Genomic DNA, 14184 nt, shown 5'->3' on the forward strand with positions numbered 1-14184 from the left:
TGCATGTATAAAAATGATAAAACATCCAGCCCTACACTTACCTAATTGCAGCTGGGATTTTGCAGCTGTGGAGTCACACCATGAGAAATACATTCAGTGCTGTAATTCAGTAAGCAGGCTTTTCAGGCCAGGAAATTTGCCTTGTGAGCTGGAGAGAAATGAGCTCTATAGACCTAATTCTTCCCTTTTTTTCTTTTCCTGGTTGCAATCCCTTTTTGCTCTCTGCCGCTGGTAATTTTCAGTGTTTAGGAATAGAGATAAGCGTCCTTCATGGCATCAACCTTGGACGACCAGTAAGTAATTGCTTTTCTGGTTGTGAACAGCTTAAAAATAAATAACTGATAAAAACGGAGAATATTTTTCTCTCTTTGAATCATTATTTTTACCATGTGACCTCAGACAAGTCATGAAATTGTTTTGTAGTTACTTTACCCATCTATACTGTGATGGCAGTAATACCTTAAAGAAGCTCTTTGGGTTTAGTTCAATATTATAATTGCTTTAAACATCTGAGTGTATGAAAAAGGTGGTCCTATTGAAATGGCAATTTCACATTAAAAGTCCATTAGTCATACTCTGAGGGAGAATGATTAATTAAGAAGAAATGAATCCATTGATCTTTATTTTGAACATCTTAAAATGGCAACAAGTGTGACTGGTTTGGTGCACTTGTTTTTTGCCTAACTCACTGGCAATTTTGGGGATCAAGTTTGCCATTTGGCCAGAAAATCAGAACAAAAACTTTATCAGCTTTCTGGAAAATGCTTCTTCAGGGAGCGTGGTTGTAAATATTGTTAGATGGCAACAAAAATTTCAACTGTTTAACAGCACTGTATAGCATGATTCATTAGACATTGTTATTGGAATGACACTGGTCAAGAAGGGTAGAAGAATGGTTGAAGTTTTAGCTAGATCTTATGCTGTAGGCAGCAAGTGACTTCACTTGCTTATAAATATTCCAAAAAGGTAAGAGACACCATCAAGCTGAGAAAGCACTAATTTACCATAATACAAACCATTGCAACTGAGGTATGTTGCCAGTACATATCAGGAAGACAACTTGGATTCTAAGGTCTTTCCTCCGACTGCCCTTGTTTATACCTCAGTCTTTTCACAGTCTTGGCCCAATAAAATAATTGGACCTTGATCTAAAATTATTGGCAACCTTTATTCCAGCTGATCAGAATGGCCTGCTTGAATTTGCACATTGATTTTTGTAAGGGATATTTCTCTGAGCTTACCTATATTGACTAAATGTTAGCAACTGAGTCTTTGATCTCTCTCGGGTTTGTGAGTGGTAGGATAGCTCAAAGAACAAGTAGTCCTGAAGAAATTAAAAAAGACACTCTTGTGTATCATCAGAACTGTTCTGGAGACTTCTTAGGCCTCCTGCCTTTTGTGAGGCTTCTTAGCAAGCACCATGTGTGTTTCAAATCCATCTTGGAATAGAGAAACATGTTATTCCTCTCTATCATTCTACAGAGGGAGACACTGTAAGTACAACTCTAAAAACAATGTTTTGAAGCTGCATCTAGGTTTTTCTCAGCAGTGAATGTTGTTTTCTTCAGAAAACAGTTTTGCAAACCTCTTGGCTCCAAGCTGGAGCTTAGCATTTTTTCTCCTTTCATGAAGAGGCATATGTCGAATTGCCTTGTATGATGGGCTTTGCAGTACATCGGTGCTGTCATTCACCTGTTGAGTCTGAATGTATGTTAACAGTTAAAATGTGTTCAGCTTTTTTATATAGATATGCAAAATCTTTTCTCATGAAGAGGTCAGAAATAGTTTTCTATTTAGACAGAGAAAAACTGTAGCCTTCAGTTGGGGATTTCTGTAAAAAAAGACAACATGGTTCCTGTTTGTGGTTGGTATCTGAGTGTGCCGAGTTAGATCAGCCATAGATATAAATTGCTTTCAGTGGACTGTGTCAGTTTTTGCCCATGGGCCTTCTAAGTAGAAGAGCTATAGCTGTAAATTACCCTTCTATATGTCTTAAGATAAGTGATCAAGAGGTTATATTAGAGCTTTCTTCTCCATGTCTAAATAAGGGATTTTGTCAGCCTGGCACTTTGTCATCTACTTTGATACGAAATATTTCAACTTTTGATCAGAGCCTGATGTCCTTAACTCACTGAAAAAGGACGGCACCACTTATCTGAAAGATGTTTAAACATTCTGTTGCTAAGATGGGATGCTGAGCATTGATTTTCTTCATGGGTGTCTTTACGCTTACTCATCAATCCATAATATTCACAATTCATTCACCTTTAAGAGATTATTCTTCTATTATATTAACAACAAGTGTGTGGATGGTGTGCAAGGAAGAGCTAAGGGAAAAAAGCCCCAAACGTTTACGTGAAGCCCTGCTTCTTCTATTGTGGAATATTGCTGATACCTTCTGATGCTTTAAGCTTCCCTATTCAATTTAAGAACAGAGTTAAAAATGAACAGCAAGGACCATAAATTATTTGCCCAACCCTTTATTTTTTTTTTTAGGAAGCTAGTTAAGAATTTCCTGACTTTGGAAGATGTTGAGTGCTTGCAACTCTATTGAACTTCAATAGGCAGTGATGAGTAGCTCTATATTTTGAAAAATCAGGTCATTTATTTCCGTATTCACGTAACTTCGCTTTACAAATCTGTTTCAAGAGGGAATTTTTTGATCGTACTAGTCCCCAATTAAAAATTGTCAATTGCTATGCAAAAAGAGCTTAGATTTTTTGCTCACACAAGTATATATGAACCACTTTCATACATTTGTTCCCATCTAGTGCCCTAGTTTTTCTTTACTAAAAACTTCCAACAAGACTCCTACTGCTAATGTGTGCAGAGTGCTATCTATCGCAAGTCTTTCAACTCCCCTGAGATTATGATAGCACCTCTTAGGAATCTTGAATCTCTCTATGCCCCCTGATTTTTCGGTGCCAGCTTTATTTGCACTCAGACGAGCTCTCTTACGCCTTTGCCCAAGTCTTGCTAGGGTTTGTGAGCTTTATGGAGACTTTGTTTTTCAGTTCTACAGTAACTCTTTTTGTTGCTGTTTGTCATATGTGTATATATTTAAATTTTTTTGAATGGTTTGCAGAGCTCTGCACGCCCATCAGGTTTCTCTAGTGGATACTTTATTTTAATAAGTGTGCATTGAATGCTTCGTTTAACTTTACTATTGTGAAGCGCTCAGAGACGCTGTGCTCGGATGAGCAGTTACGTAAGTGCAATTTGTTTGAGTTCTTTAGGCTCAGAATTAGCATTCAGTTGAAGTTTGAAGGCTCATAGTGCATGTGCATGGGGGAAAGTAAACAAATAAGAGAGCTGAGAGCATCTACAGACAACACCAAATGGCTTTCCTTCTCCATGAATTCTTGCCCTACTCACTGTCAGATCAGTAGCCCAAATGAGCTTCTAGCACTGCTGGAGGGACTGTTGCCTCATCTCTGAGGTACACTTGAAGAATTAGCTTCATACTAGCAGAGGACTGATTTGGTTTGCTGAGAATAGCAGGGTGCAGAACTGCTATCTCTTTGCTTCTCCCCTCACTTTATCATTATTAAATAATTATTGTTTGTCAGGCCTGTGCTGGTGAACAGAGGCGTTATTGGTAAAACTTTGTTGTCTACAGGCTGGATGTGGCCTTGGTAGTAGTTGCCAGGTTTCATATAGGGGCAATTAAAATTCATCATTTGTGTGGCAGTTCTAAGACACAGTTTCTTTGGGCTGGGCACTGGAAGAATTCAGTCTTTCTTTTCTTCTTTGCATGAGGCTCTTACAGAAAGGATGTATTAGAAGAGATGGTATGTGTGTTTGTGAGCGGGAGGGTCCACAAAATTTCAAGTGCTGGTTTGGGTTTTTTTTATTTCTTTTAGTAACTGGAATGACTTATCAAGCTATCTGCTATGCATCCCTTACTAGCTGTTGCATGAAGTGATCTCCATTTACTGGTAGTGATGGTATTTCTAACTCATTGCTCAAGTCTTCCAAAGCTTGAAGGGTCTCCAAGAATACATGAGGGAATCATGCAAAGCCTTAGCCAGAAGTTCACAACACTAGAGAGAAGAATTACATATGGGTAGAATATATATGAGGAAGATGCAGGAATATATATCTGGTTAAGCAGAAAGTAACCACATCCCTTCTAAGTCAGATGGAATATATAACAAGCAAATAAGAGAAAGTGATGTTATTGGGTGTTTGTAGGGGTTTGTTTTTTAGTTTGGTGGTTGGTGTGCTGTTTTGTGTGGGTTTTGGGTTTTGTTGTTTCTGTTTTGACTTGGAAACTGTTTTGTAAATGGGTCTGATCCATAAATATTGGTCATGTCCGCAGAAGACAACATTTATTGTGAAGAAAGCAAAGAGTGTTTTATAGGAACTCTTGATTCCTCAGTGGAATTCACAGGCAAAATTAGAAATCCCATGCCAGAAGGGAGAAATATAACAAGCTTGGATTCATCTTTATCATTGCTGAGTAACCTATGAGGAAATTATTGCAGAAAGATTATATTTGCCATGCAAGTAGCCTGTGAAGTTAGCAGAGCTCAAGTACTGTAATGCTATAGCCCACTATAGTGGGCTTTTCCAGTGATGTTGTAGATATTAGCAGTAATATCTTCATAATCATATTGGGTTTACAACAAGGATGGAGAAAAGGTGTGTGGGGAAAGAGGAAACCCTTCTAGCATGTGCAACTAACACTATCTAGTGTTACTTTCCTTAGCTGGCCTCTGCGTGCCCTGCTAAGGAAAGGAGTTGGCAAGCTCTGTGCTTGGTTTTGTGTTTTTTTGTAAGCTACCACTCAGCTGTTTCAGTTAATGCTGCTTTGTCAGAACTGTAATTTACTAATGGAGGAAGTATAGTGTGTCTTCGTGTGAGTCAACCCATGGCCAATTCCACTATAAATCACATCACAGCCTCATGCACAGTGAGGTAACTGTTTGTGCTTCTGAGCTGTGCTGAGCAACTTGGTCACAAAATAACCTACCATGTGCCAATTTCTTTTGGAGAAGAAAAACAGCATCTCTTTTGAGCAATGGGAATTAATACTGAAGAATAAATCTGAGAGTGCTCAACATTACAGGGGGACATCAACTCTGCCTAATCTAGACCAAACATGTTTTACATTTCATTTTTCTTTAGGTTTATTATTATAAACCTCTCTTCACAAAACAACAGCACAAGTTTGGCAAAACAACCTTCCGGCCTCCTACTGCTGAAAATATGTTCCTCCTAGATGAAAATATGTGTGCTTAGAAGCATCTTATTTTGGAATACCACCACCTCATTGTCATGTAGGTGTGACTTGCAGACACTTATCTCTGCTGCGTGTTTCTTATTGAGGAAGATGGCTGCGTTGATGGAGAATGGACCTCAGTCTGGGAGGAGTGACTTCAGTCTTCCTCACCTTCATTTCTATCTTCTTCTTGGCCTCTTTCCCTCTTTTCTCCTTTTCTCTATCATTGTTGCCAGCTGGTAGGTCACTGTCCTGCTTTACTGTTAGGTGTAGCTTGCTAAAATACATCTGACTCCCATGTAAAGCCTTGCAGACCATAACTTAGAAAGGGACTCCAGGTTTCCAAGCAGAGTTGTCTTCTGGGATAGGGGGACAATGCCCTAGTCCACAAATCCTGGACATTAGAAACAGGACAAAACCTTACAGTTGATGTGAACTTTAAGGTCCCTTCCAACCCAAACCATTCTGTTGGACAGCGTTAGGCCAGGATGATCTGGTGATAGCCCAGGAAGGAACTGTATCTTGCAGCATGTTCCTTGCACAGGGCTTATCTCATTGTTAAAAAGCAAGTACAGGGGTTCTTTGCTATTTACTGGCGGTAGTGTTGTATTAGTCTAATTATTCTGTAATTTATTAATAAAGTATTTGGAGGAATCTGAACTTTCTGATTTGCATCAACTGCTCTGAGAGTTTTTCCTTCCATTCTAGTTACTTCTTCAGTTCCAAAGGAGTGGAGGACACCAAGAATGAGTACTACCTCCTGGACTATTTGGGTATAGTAGGGACTTCAGGAGAAGCTAATGGATGTCTGAAGTTACCACTGCAAAATCCTTTTGTCTTTTTCTTGGCTTCCATATGCCCCTCTGCTTGTGACTCTTGCTCTTAATCTTTGACGCCACACTTCGCCTTTCTGCGTTATTTATTTTAGTTTAAGTTATAGAACAATAATCTGCAAATTGCAATTCTTAGTACTCATTTATATGCAGAGATTGCACTGATTAACTAACAGATTTTTAAATCAACTCAGTTAATTCGATGCAACCCATATGTGAGCAATTAGCTTAACTCAGTTAAGAATCTTCTTCAGCTATATGGATACAAGCCATATTCAAAATAAGAAAGTGAGAATACAGGAATTGGAAACAGGCTAAAGGACAGTAATTTTAAAGTTTTAGTTAATTTGATATGCTTTCATCAGATCTCACATTCTATTCCTTGTTTTTCACTGATTTAATGCTTTGCTGCAGGAGTGGTTTCACTTCTCAATATCCCTGCTTGCAAAATTAGGATTTGCTGACATTGCTTGTGGGAGGATGTAAGTGGGGCTGTTTGGGAAAATGTGTTTTTCCCCCTATGGAAAGCTTATGCTTTTCTATGAATAATGGTTAGTCAAACTGGAGCCAAATCTTCTCATTTAAAAACAGTATTTCCATTTGGAAGTGTCATCTTAATGCCATTTGGGAGTTGTTTGGCTGTCCTGGCTCCCCCAGCCAAACTACAACTCCCATGTTGCATCATAATTCTTCATCTTACTGAGTTGCTATCATGAAGTCTCATGATGTTGCATTAGGGGACATGTGGACCAGCCAAAGAGACCCTCTGACAGAGAGGAATAGGTGCTGAAGGAACCTCAAAGACATGTTTTCTAGCACATGCTGAAACATCTCTCTTAAACAGCTCTGATGTTTCGGATGATGCAATTTGGAGTTTTGACTGAAAAATCAGTTTTGAGAGGAATAAGGTGTTTGATTGGTGAGGAAAAGTAAGCATTTCCTGTAGAAAGTAGATAGTTGTTATAAGAAACTTCTTGAGCTGAAAATTGACTTTGACATCCAAAACCAGTGACTAAAAATGCCGGTTTAAGGCTTTTCTTTATCAATTATACATAAAGTATTTGAAGACCCTGAGACTCTTGAGATGACCTCATCTGATGGACAATGTCAAGAGACTGAAAACCCGGGTTTTTATTTGCTCAATGATTTTTTATTTGCTCCTTTGTAAAATAGTACAGAGCATTATTGCTCGTGTTTTTCATATAAAGGACAGTGGAAAGTGTGGGCAAATGCAGATGAATGAATTATCTGGTATTTAATATTAACTTTTGTTACAGCTAGAAGAAATAGAATCCTTATGGCCATCCTTTGGTGTGGAACTGCGAGGGAGGTTAGCTTATCAGTGACAATGCTGTCAGCTCACCTTTCCAATAGACCATGTGAACTTCTTGTCTAATTTGATTACAACATTGACAGCATTAGCTGGGGTGAAGCAGATCTCACTTTGCGTCCCTGAACTTGTTTGTGACCAAATGTGATTTAATGAAACGTGTCCACAGAGAGAAAAGGCACCTTTATGACAGAGGGAGCTGAGCAAGGTTAGAGGCACAGTTACATGCACCAAACAGGAAAAGCACAGACTGCATCGTTTATCTTTGGAAGCAGGGATTGCCAGTTGTGACAAAATCAGTCAGATGCAGCAAGTGAACAACTGAAGGCTCATTACTCTAATTAGTATCAGTGCTCAGCTGTAGGGAGGCAAGAAGAAGCTGGCAGAGTGATGCTTTAGGATAGTGTTTACCTGAGAGGAAGCATTATGCATCATGGATTTATTAGTCAGTGCTGGGAGGGAAGAGGTGCACAACGGCCATGGTCCAAAATGAGATGAATCTGTCTATTGGCATCCAGACAGCACAAGTGTCCTTCAAGAGACAAGTTTGGCATTGTGTGTATGTAAGGTGCAATTAAAAAAAACAGAGAAGAAAGCAGTAAAAACATTTCCTTTTAAAGGCCTAGAGATAAATTAGGCAGTAAGAGTTCACAGTGGAACTGAAGGATCTCTATTGCTTGGTGGCTTATGGGGATCTCTTAGGGTTAGTTGACTTCCTTGCCTTGGTTTTCACCATGCAGTCAAACAGTGCATGCCTGCCTTGGCGCTCTAATGCTGACTGTGGCCTTTACTCGTGATGAAAGCAGGTGTGATAGTAAGATGCGGTGCAAATGAGGCTTAAGGGCAATCAGCATTGCAGTCAGTCTTAAGTGGGGAGGGGAGTGTAAATATAGTTTAGAAATGAAATGCACACTTGAAGAAAGAGAGATGGAACAGGGATTGTAGCTTCTGAATTCCCAGCTGCTTTTTGTTCTGTTGCGCTTGAGCTTGGTTCTATATAGGCATTTTAGATTCATGGTGCTTGCAGTCAGAAGGAAAGTAAATGATCAGAAATGAATTATTAGCTGCAGTAAAGCTGATGGGAGTTGCTTCATTTATCACTGTCTGTATGTATGCCTTGCAACTATTCACCTGCAAACAATGGAAAATATAATAACTTCACACCCTGAACAAAGGAAGAGCATCACCTTCTTCACCCCTTGGAGTAAGCAGGTGAAGGGATCACCTCACTGCAGGGAAACCCTGGGGCTTGCCAAGATACAAAACAAGAAGTCCCAGAGGAAGCTTTAAGTAGCTCACTTTCATGGTGGGAAAGATATTCCACCATGAAATGAATGGTGCAGCCCAGACCATAGTAGCACAATTACCCTGTCCTCTGATCCCTTATCTTTGATTCCAGCTGTAGAGTGCTGTAGTGCAAGTCTGTGTATATGTACGCTAGAAAATTAAAGCAATGAAGAGCTCTACAAAGAGGTCCTCAGCACTTTGTACTTTCTCTTCTGCTGTTAAGCACAGGAATTTCAGAGGAGGGAAGAGCAGGTAGGTGTCATCCTGACGCTTCTGGAAAGCACCCAAACATGTAAAACACTTTCAATTTTAAATCTCTGTGGTGTGTTGACCCTGACTGGATGCCAAGTGCCCATCAACGCCCCTCTATCACTCCCCCTTCTCAGCTGGACAGGGGAGTGCAATGCAATCTATGATGCAATGCCTGGGTGGCACAGGATGAGCATCTCTGTGGAATGGGCACGTGATGAATATAGCCATTAGAGTTTCAACACACTAGCTTGAACAAAACCAGAGTCAAAGACAGAAAATAGTGGTTATATTTCTGGCACCTTCCTTTAAATTATAAGGGAGCAACTAGAGCTGCTGCTTCCTCTTATCACTGAGTTTTGCTCTCTGAAAAGATTGAAAAGTAAGAGAAATGAAGAATTATCCCCCACCTCCAGTTTGCTCTGAGCTTTCTGAATGGCAAAACCGAAACACCTTAATGCAAATATTCCTGCTTCTATCCTAAGCACAAGCAATTCATAAAGTCCAGCGTGCTGTGTCTGGTTGAGGCTGTCCCATGCTGCTCAGTGGCGTCCTGATGTTTACTTGTGCCTACTTCTTTTTATATAGCTACACTTACCCTATGCTAGTACTGCTGTCTGCTTTTAAGATGCACAGTGAATGGCGATGCTGCTCTCTACATATCAAACACAATGCATCCCTTTAGATTTTTATAGTTCCCTGTGCCCCAGGTGCTGTTATTATCAGTCCTGACATCATTCATTCAATATGACAGGCCTTGTCTATCCATTTACATGAAATGGACAGGAGACTTGAATCATTTTATCTTCTAAGCACAGCAACATCTTTTCTTTTAAAAAAGTGAATTTTCTCTCTCTCCATTTCTTGTTTTCTTCCTTGTCTAATATCTTGGGCATTACATTTATCCCCCAATCTCTTTACCCTGCACCTCCTGTTCCCTTTTGTTTGTTTTTCCTGTGTCTCTACCTATTTTTCTTCTCCCACCCCTCCCGTTTTTATACCTGTTCAGGGCACTGATCTAGGCTTATTGCAACCAACTAAAAGGTTCCATTGACCTTACCAAGCCTTTGGTTGGGACCAGATGCCACCTCTCCATCCATATACGTGCCTTGTGCAGAATTCAGTGCAGTTTACTGCCATAGCTGAGGTTACCTTGCCCTCAAACAAAGGAGGCTTAGGAGGAACGCAACAAAGAAAACACATCTTTAGTAGAAATACCAGGCTTTGAGGTACAAGATTAAAAGCGAGGTCTTAAAAGTGCCAGGAGATTTAAAATACAATTCTCTCTTAAACCGAACAAGTCTGTTCTTTATCTACTTAACCTCTTCTTTATTAACTCCCTGTGAGGTGTCCCTGCACTCAGACTAAGAGTCTAATGCTTCAGTTAGAAGTTCAGTTACCTCCTATGGGTTCAGGAGGGAAATCTCAACCTGAATTTTCTGTCTGTGGTGTATCAACTTCAGATGCCAGGGATCTAGTTTTCACAGAGTAGTTCTCCTACATGGCTACCTGCATTTATACATCTTTAGAGCTGAGGATTGCATAGCTATAGCAATATTCTTGGTGGATTATAATGATGATATTTAAAGCTAACACTCACTGACAAATTCACCTCTGGATGAATTTACTCTGCTTGGAACCAGTCACATGAGTTACCTTCTCCAGGAACTGGATGGCTTGAATGCTTTGTTTTTATTCATCTTACTGGACCATGTGACATTGTTGTTGTACATCGGAAGGACAGACTGCCCAAGTACTTTTATCTTTGGGCAATAGTAAGTGCTGAACACCTTGCCCTGTATCATTGTGTTAGTGTTTTCTAGCCACATCTTAGAAAAGCTTAGTTAGTAGGGATCAGGGGAGCAATTCTTCCACTAGCTCTATAGCTTCTCCAGAATCATTTTACAGATACCTGTGAAAGTACTACTAGCGTCTGACTGGAGAGGGACAAATGTGTTTGTTTTTTCTCCTTTCGCTGTGTTCCACTTGGTAGCCGTGAACTGCCCCAGAAACTGCCATTACCATTACCCCTGGTACACATCAAGAAATGTCCTGTTTGTATAAAGGCAGAAGAAGAGTCAGGGCTATAACAAAAGCATCAGTCTTGTGCACAAGAGAAATGCAGTTTGTTTTGAATACATCTGGGTTGAAGATATGTACCAAATAGCAGAATTACAGGTAATCTACATGGAGATGCAGGGCTTTCTTGTTTGAATTCTTTTTGGAAAATGTTTTCCTAATTTACTTGGAGCTGCTACTCGTCCTATCCAAGGTGACAGGTAGTCTTGCTAGTGCTGCAAAGGAGAAAGGACACATAAAGCATTTAAAGCAAATATAATAGCTTGGAAATGTGTTGTAAGAAATGCCTTTGATTTGAACAGTGAATTTCATTAAATCCTGCCAAACATTCAAAGCCAGTTTCAGCTTCCCAGTCCCTTTATTTGCTATCAGCACTTGAAATCAACTTGGTTGCAGAAGCATAATGGACAAAACCATTATCTGTGAATGCCATCACTGTTAGGAATGAGAGGAGAAAGGAAGGGATAAGGGGAACAGGGCTGGCAGGGAGCTGGTATCTGTAAAAGTAAACAGACTTTAACAGTGTGATGGAAGGAGGGAGCAGGATAGGAAAAATCAGCCTCTCATAGTTTAATTAAAGCTCTGCACCTCCTTAAGAGCTGTGGATACAAGCTGCCAGGCTGAGAGCTAATATTTAAAGGTTGTTTAACTGAGCAGAGATGTTAATCGTTGAAGGGACAAAGCTGAACTTTGTCTCCCAGCTCTTGTCTGCATGCAGAGATGTTACCTTCCTTCCCTTCAGTACATAAGAGCGTTCAAATTATGGTTTTAGAGTTGGATTGCAGTTACTAAACTAATACTAAGGAACCAGCAGCATCTGTGAACTGCAGGAGAGGGGACTGGCTTGTCATTGGGTCACCTCTAAGAAAAGTCACAATTTCTACCAGAGCAGCAGAGTTGGTAAATTGCATTATGGACAATGAAACCTGTCTGAAGAGCTGTGAGCAAGGGAGATGTTGGTGTGCTGTGTGAACGTATGCTGTATACAGCTGTATGCTGTATTTGCACGTATGAATAATGCGTTGCAGTCCATGGGCAACACCGTCTACTTGGCTTTAATGTGTGTTAATAGACTTGATTGGGAGTTTTTCTCACATGCTTTTCTAACAGATCTTACAGATGAATTTCTAAATGCAGCCCGATGACTCTTTATGTGGAGTTGTACCTATTGAAAGGCAAACCGTGTAAGCACACAAGGTCTTGGCAGAAATACAGCTGCTAATCTCAGTTGAGCCCTTGTGGTCCTGAAAATCAGGAGAGGTGAGCCTAAAGGTAGCTTTATCTGAAGAGCCTTTAAGAAATGTAACAGAAGTCTTGTTTTCATGTAGAATTTATGGCAGAAGCATCACAACAGTATTTGCTGTCTTCCCATGTGTTAGCTGTTGCTAATGTGTTCTGATTTGCTGAACGAGTAATATGGGAGCTATGGATTATGAGGAAAGAAGGGAATTCAGGTAACAGTGAAACTAGAGTAAAGTTGGAATGGATCTTGTGATGTTGCTAGAAACCCCAAGATGGCATTAGAGACCTTGCTTTTCATATATTAAAAATGTATGAAATATTCTTAGTGACTATTTCTGTCTTCTGTTCTTAACTGGTTCTCCATTGTTTTTGCTTTTTTTTAAAGCATTCCTGCTTTACAACACTCTTTCTTCAAGCATCACTTGCAAGGCATTGATAACGCCAGTGATGCTACACGTGATACGCCCTAGCTGCAGCGTGAGGCTCTGCAATACAACAACAGACCACATCCCCAGGACTACATTTGTGCTTTATTTTGTTCTAGGAAGCTGGAACAGCAAAGCTGGATGCAACTCCGTAGCTAGGAATTCATCCAACATTTAGGATTATTTTATAAGGTTTCTTTAGAAGCACAAGCAGGGCGAAGTTTGCATTGCCACCAGGAGCATTCTAGTGTTGAACTGAATGGTATGGAGATGATGAGGACCTACCACAGTATCTCATATGCTGGAGGGTTGATTTCTGAATTCTGTCAGTGCACTGTTGTTGTGAATGAAATTGCAAATCCTTTGAGGAGCATGAGGAGGCTCTGTTCTACACATAGTCACTAACAAGGGAGATTAGTTAGATTATGTAAAATTGCACAGTGATGTACTGCTCCATACAGCCAAGTATCCTGTGCAATCTTCCACTAATCACTGAGTCAGTAACAGAAGATGTTCAAGCCAACTAAGGGAGATGTTTTCTCAGTGCAAATCTGGGATCCTTATTTAGCTTTTTATTCAGCCTTTGCAGTGAAGCTAGGTAATTGTTCTACATAATGATGTAGCATGCATCAAGATCTTCCTGATGTGCTTTAGATAGTGGCATTTCTTGTGAGTGGAGAAGTTTAAATAAGATATCCAGCTCATCTCATTTAAGTGCATTCATATTTCAGACCGGTCGAAGAGATTCAAGTGCCTGTCTTCAATTAGAATGAGTAGGAGTTGTATGTACTTGTTTGCTGTGGAGGTTTTGAGAAGCTTGTGCTCTACGTGAGCTGGGCGAATTTCATAGCACGGAATTTAGAACATTTCAGAACTCTTAGTTTCTGAGTAGTCTTTTGATTTGTACATACTTGGGTAAAGGAAAAACTGCATTTATTTTCAGGACTGCAACCTTGGTAGGAAAGGAAATGATAAAATCCGTATACTATAAGAACTTTAGAAATATGATACAGGCTGTTGATTCATTCCAGCCCAATGTTCAAACCCCTTTATATCTGTGTTCTAACTGGCATTCCCTGACCTTGCACCAGGGCTTTGCAGAATCAGCAACTTCTTGGAATCAGCTGTTGTTTTGCTAGTTTGTGATGTGTTGCTTTCTGATTTCAGCCACCGTTGTTCGTTGAGTGGGGATGATCTGAACAGGCAGTGGTTGACACCCAATTCCCAGCTCCATCCAACAATTTATCATGCCAAAGGTCTTCTTTATTACCTACGCAGCATTGGCCGGGCTCCTCTGGTGAGTCTCTTCCAGGATTTTCTATGAGTTACTGTATATGGATTACTCACTGTAGTTGTGTGAACAGTCTTGTTTTAGAGCTAGATTGATTTCGAAAGTATTATGTGCTGTTATACTTTCATTTCACAGAAGTGTTTTGAAAGTCTTGGATACTTGTTACTTACTGAATCTTCTAACCAGCATCTCCAAATCTCAGAATCTCTGTGCACCTGAAATAT

The 14184-nt window shown here is 40.0% G+C and overlaps 2 protein-coding genes across 12 annotated transcripts in view; both read left to right on the forward strand.

The window, feature by feature from the left end:
• AKAP13 (A-kinase anchoring protein 13) overlaps positions 1–14184 on the forward strand; it is a 468794-nt gene that overhangs the window by 440623 nt on the left and 13987 nt on the right. The gene's annotated exons all lie outside the window — the stretch shown is intronic.
• Positions 1–14184, forward strand: part of AGBL1 (AGBL carboxypeptidase 1) — a 285379-nt gene that overhangs the window by 138263 nt on the left and 132932 nt on the right. For all 3 annotated transcript variants that reach the window (XM_061446754.1, XM_061446753.1, XM_061446755.1), the window contains one exon: positions 13837–13966. In XM_061446754.1, coding sequence (XP_061302738.1) covers positions 13837–13966 — 130 coding nt within the window. The remainder of the gene's footprint in view (positions 1–13836; positions 13967–14184) is intronic.

This window comes from Pezoporus flaviventris, unplaced genomic scaffold, assembly GCF_033815535.1.
Source record: "Pezoporus flaviventris isolate CSIRO_AGI_PZ_B2104156 unplaced genomic scaffold, CSIRO_AGI_Pfla_v1 ptg000006l, whole genome shotgun sequence".
NCBI lineage: Eukaryota > Metazoa > Chordata > Aves > Psittaciformes > Psittacidae > Pezoporus > Pezoporus flaviventris.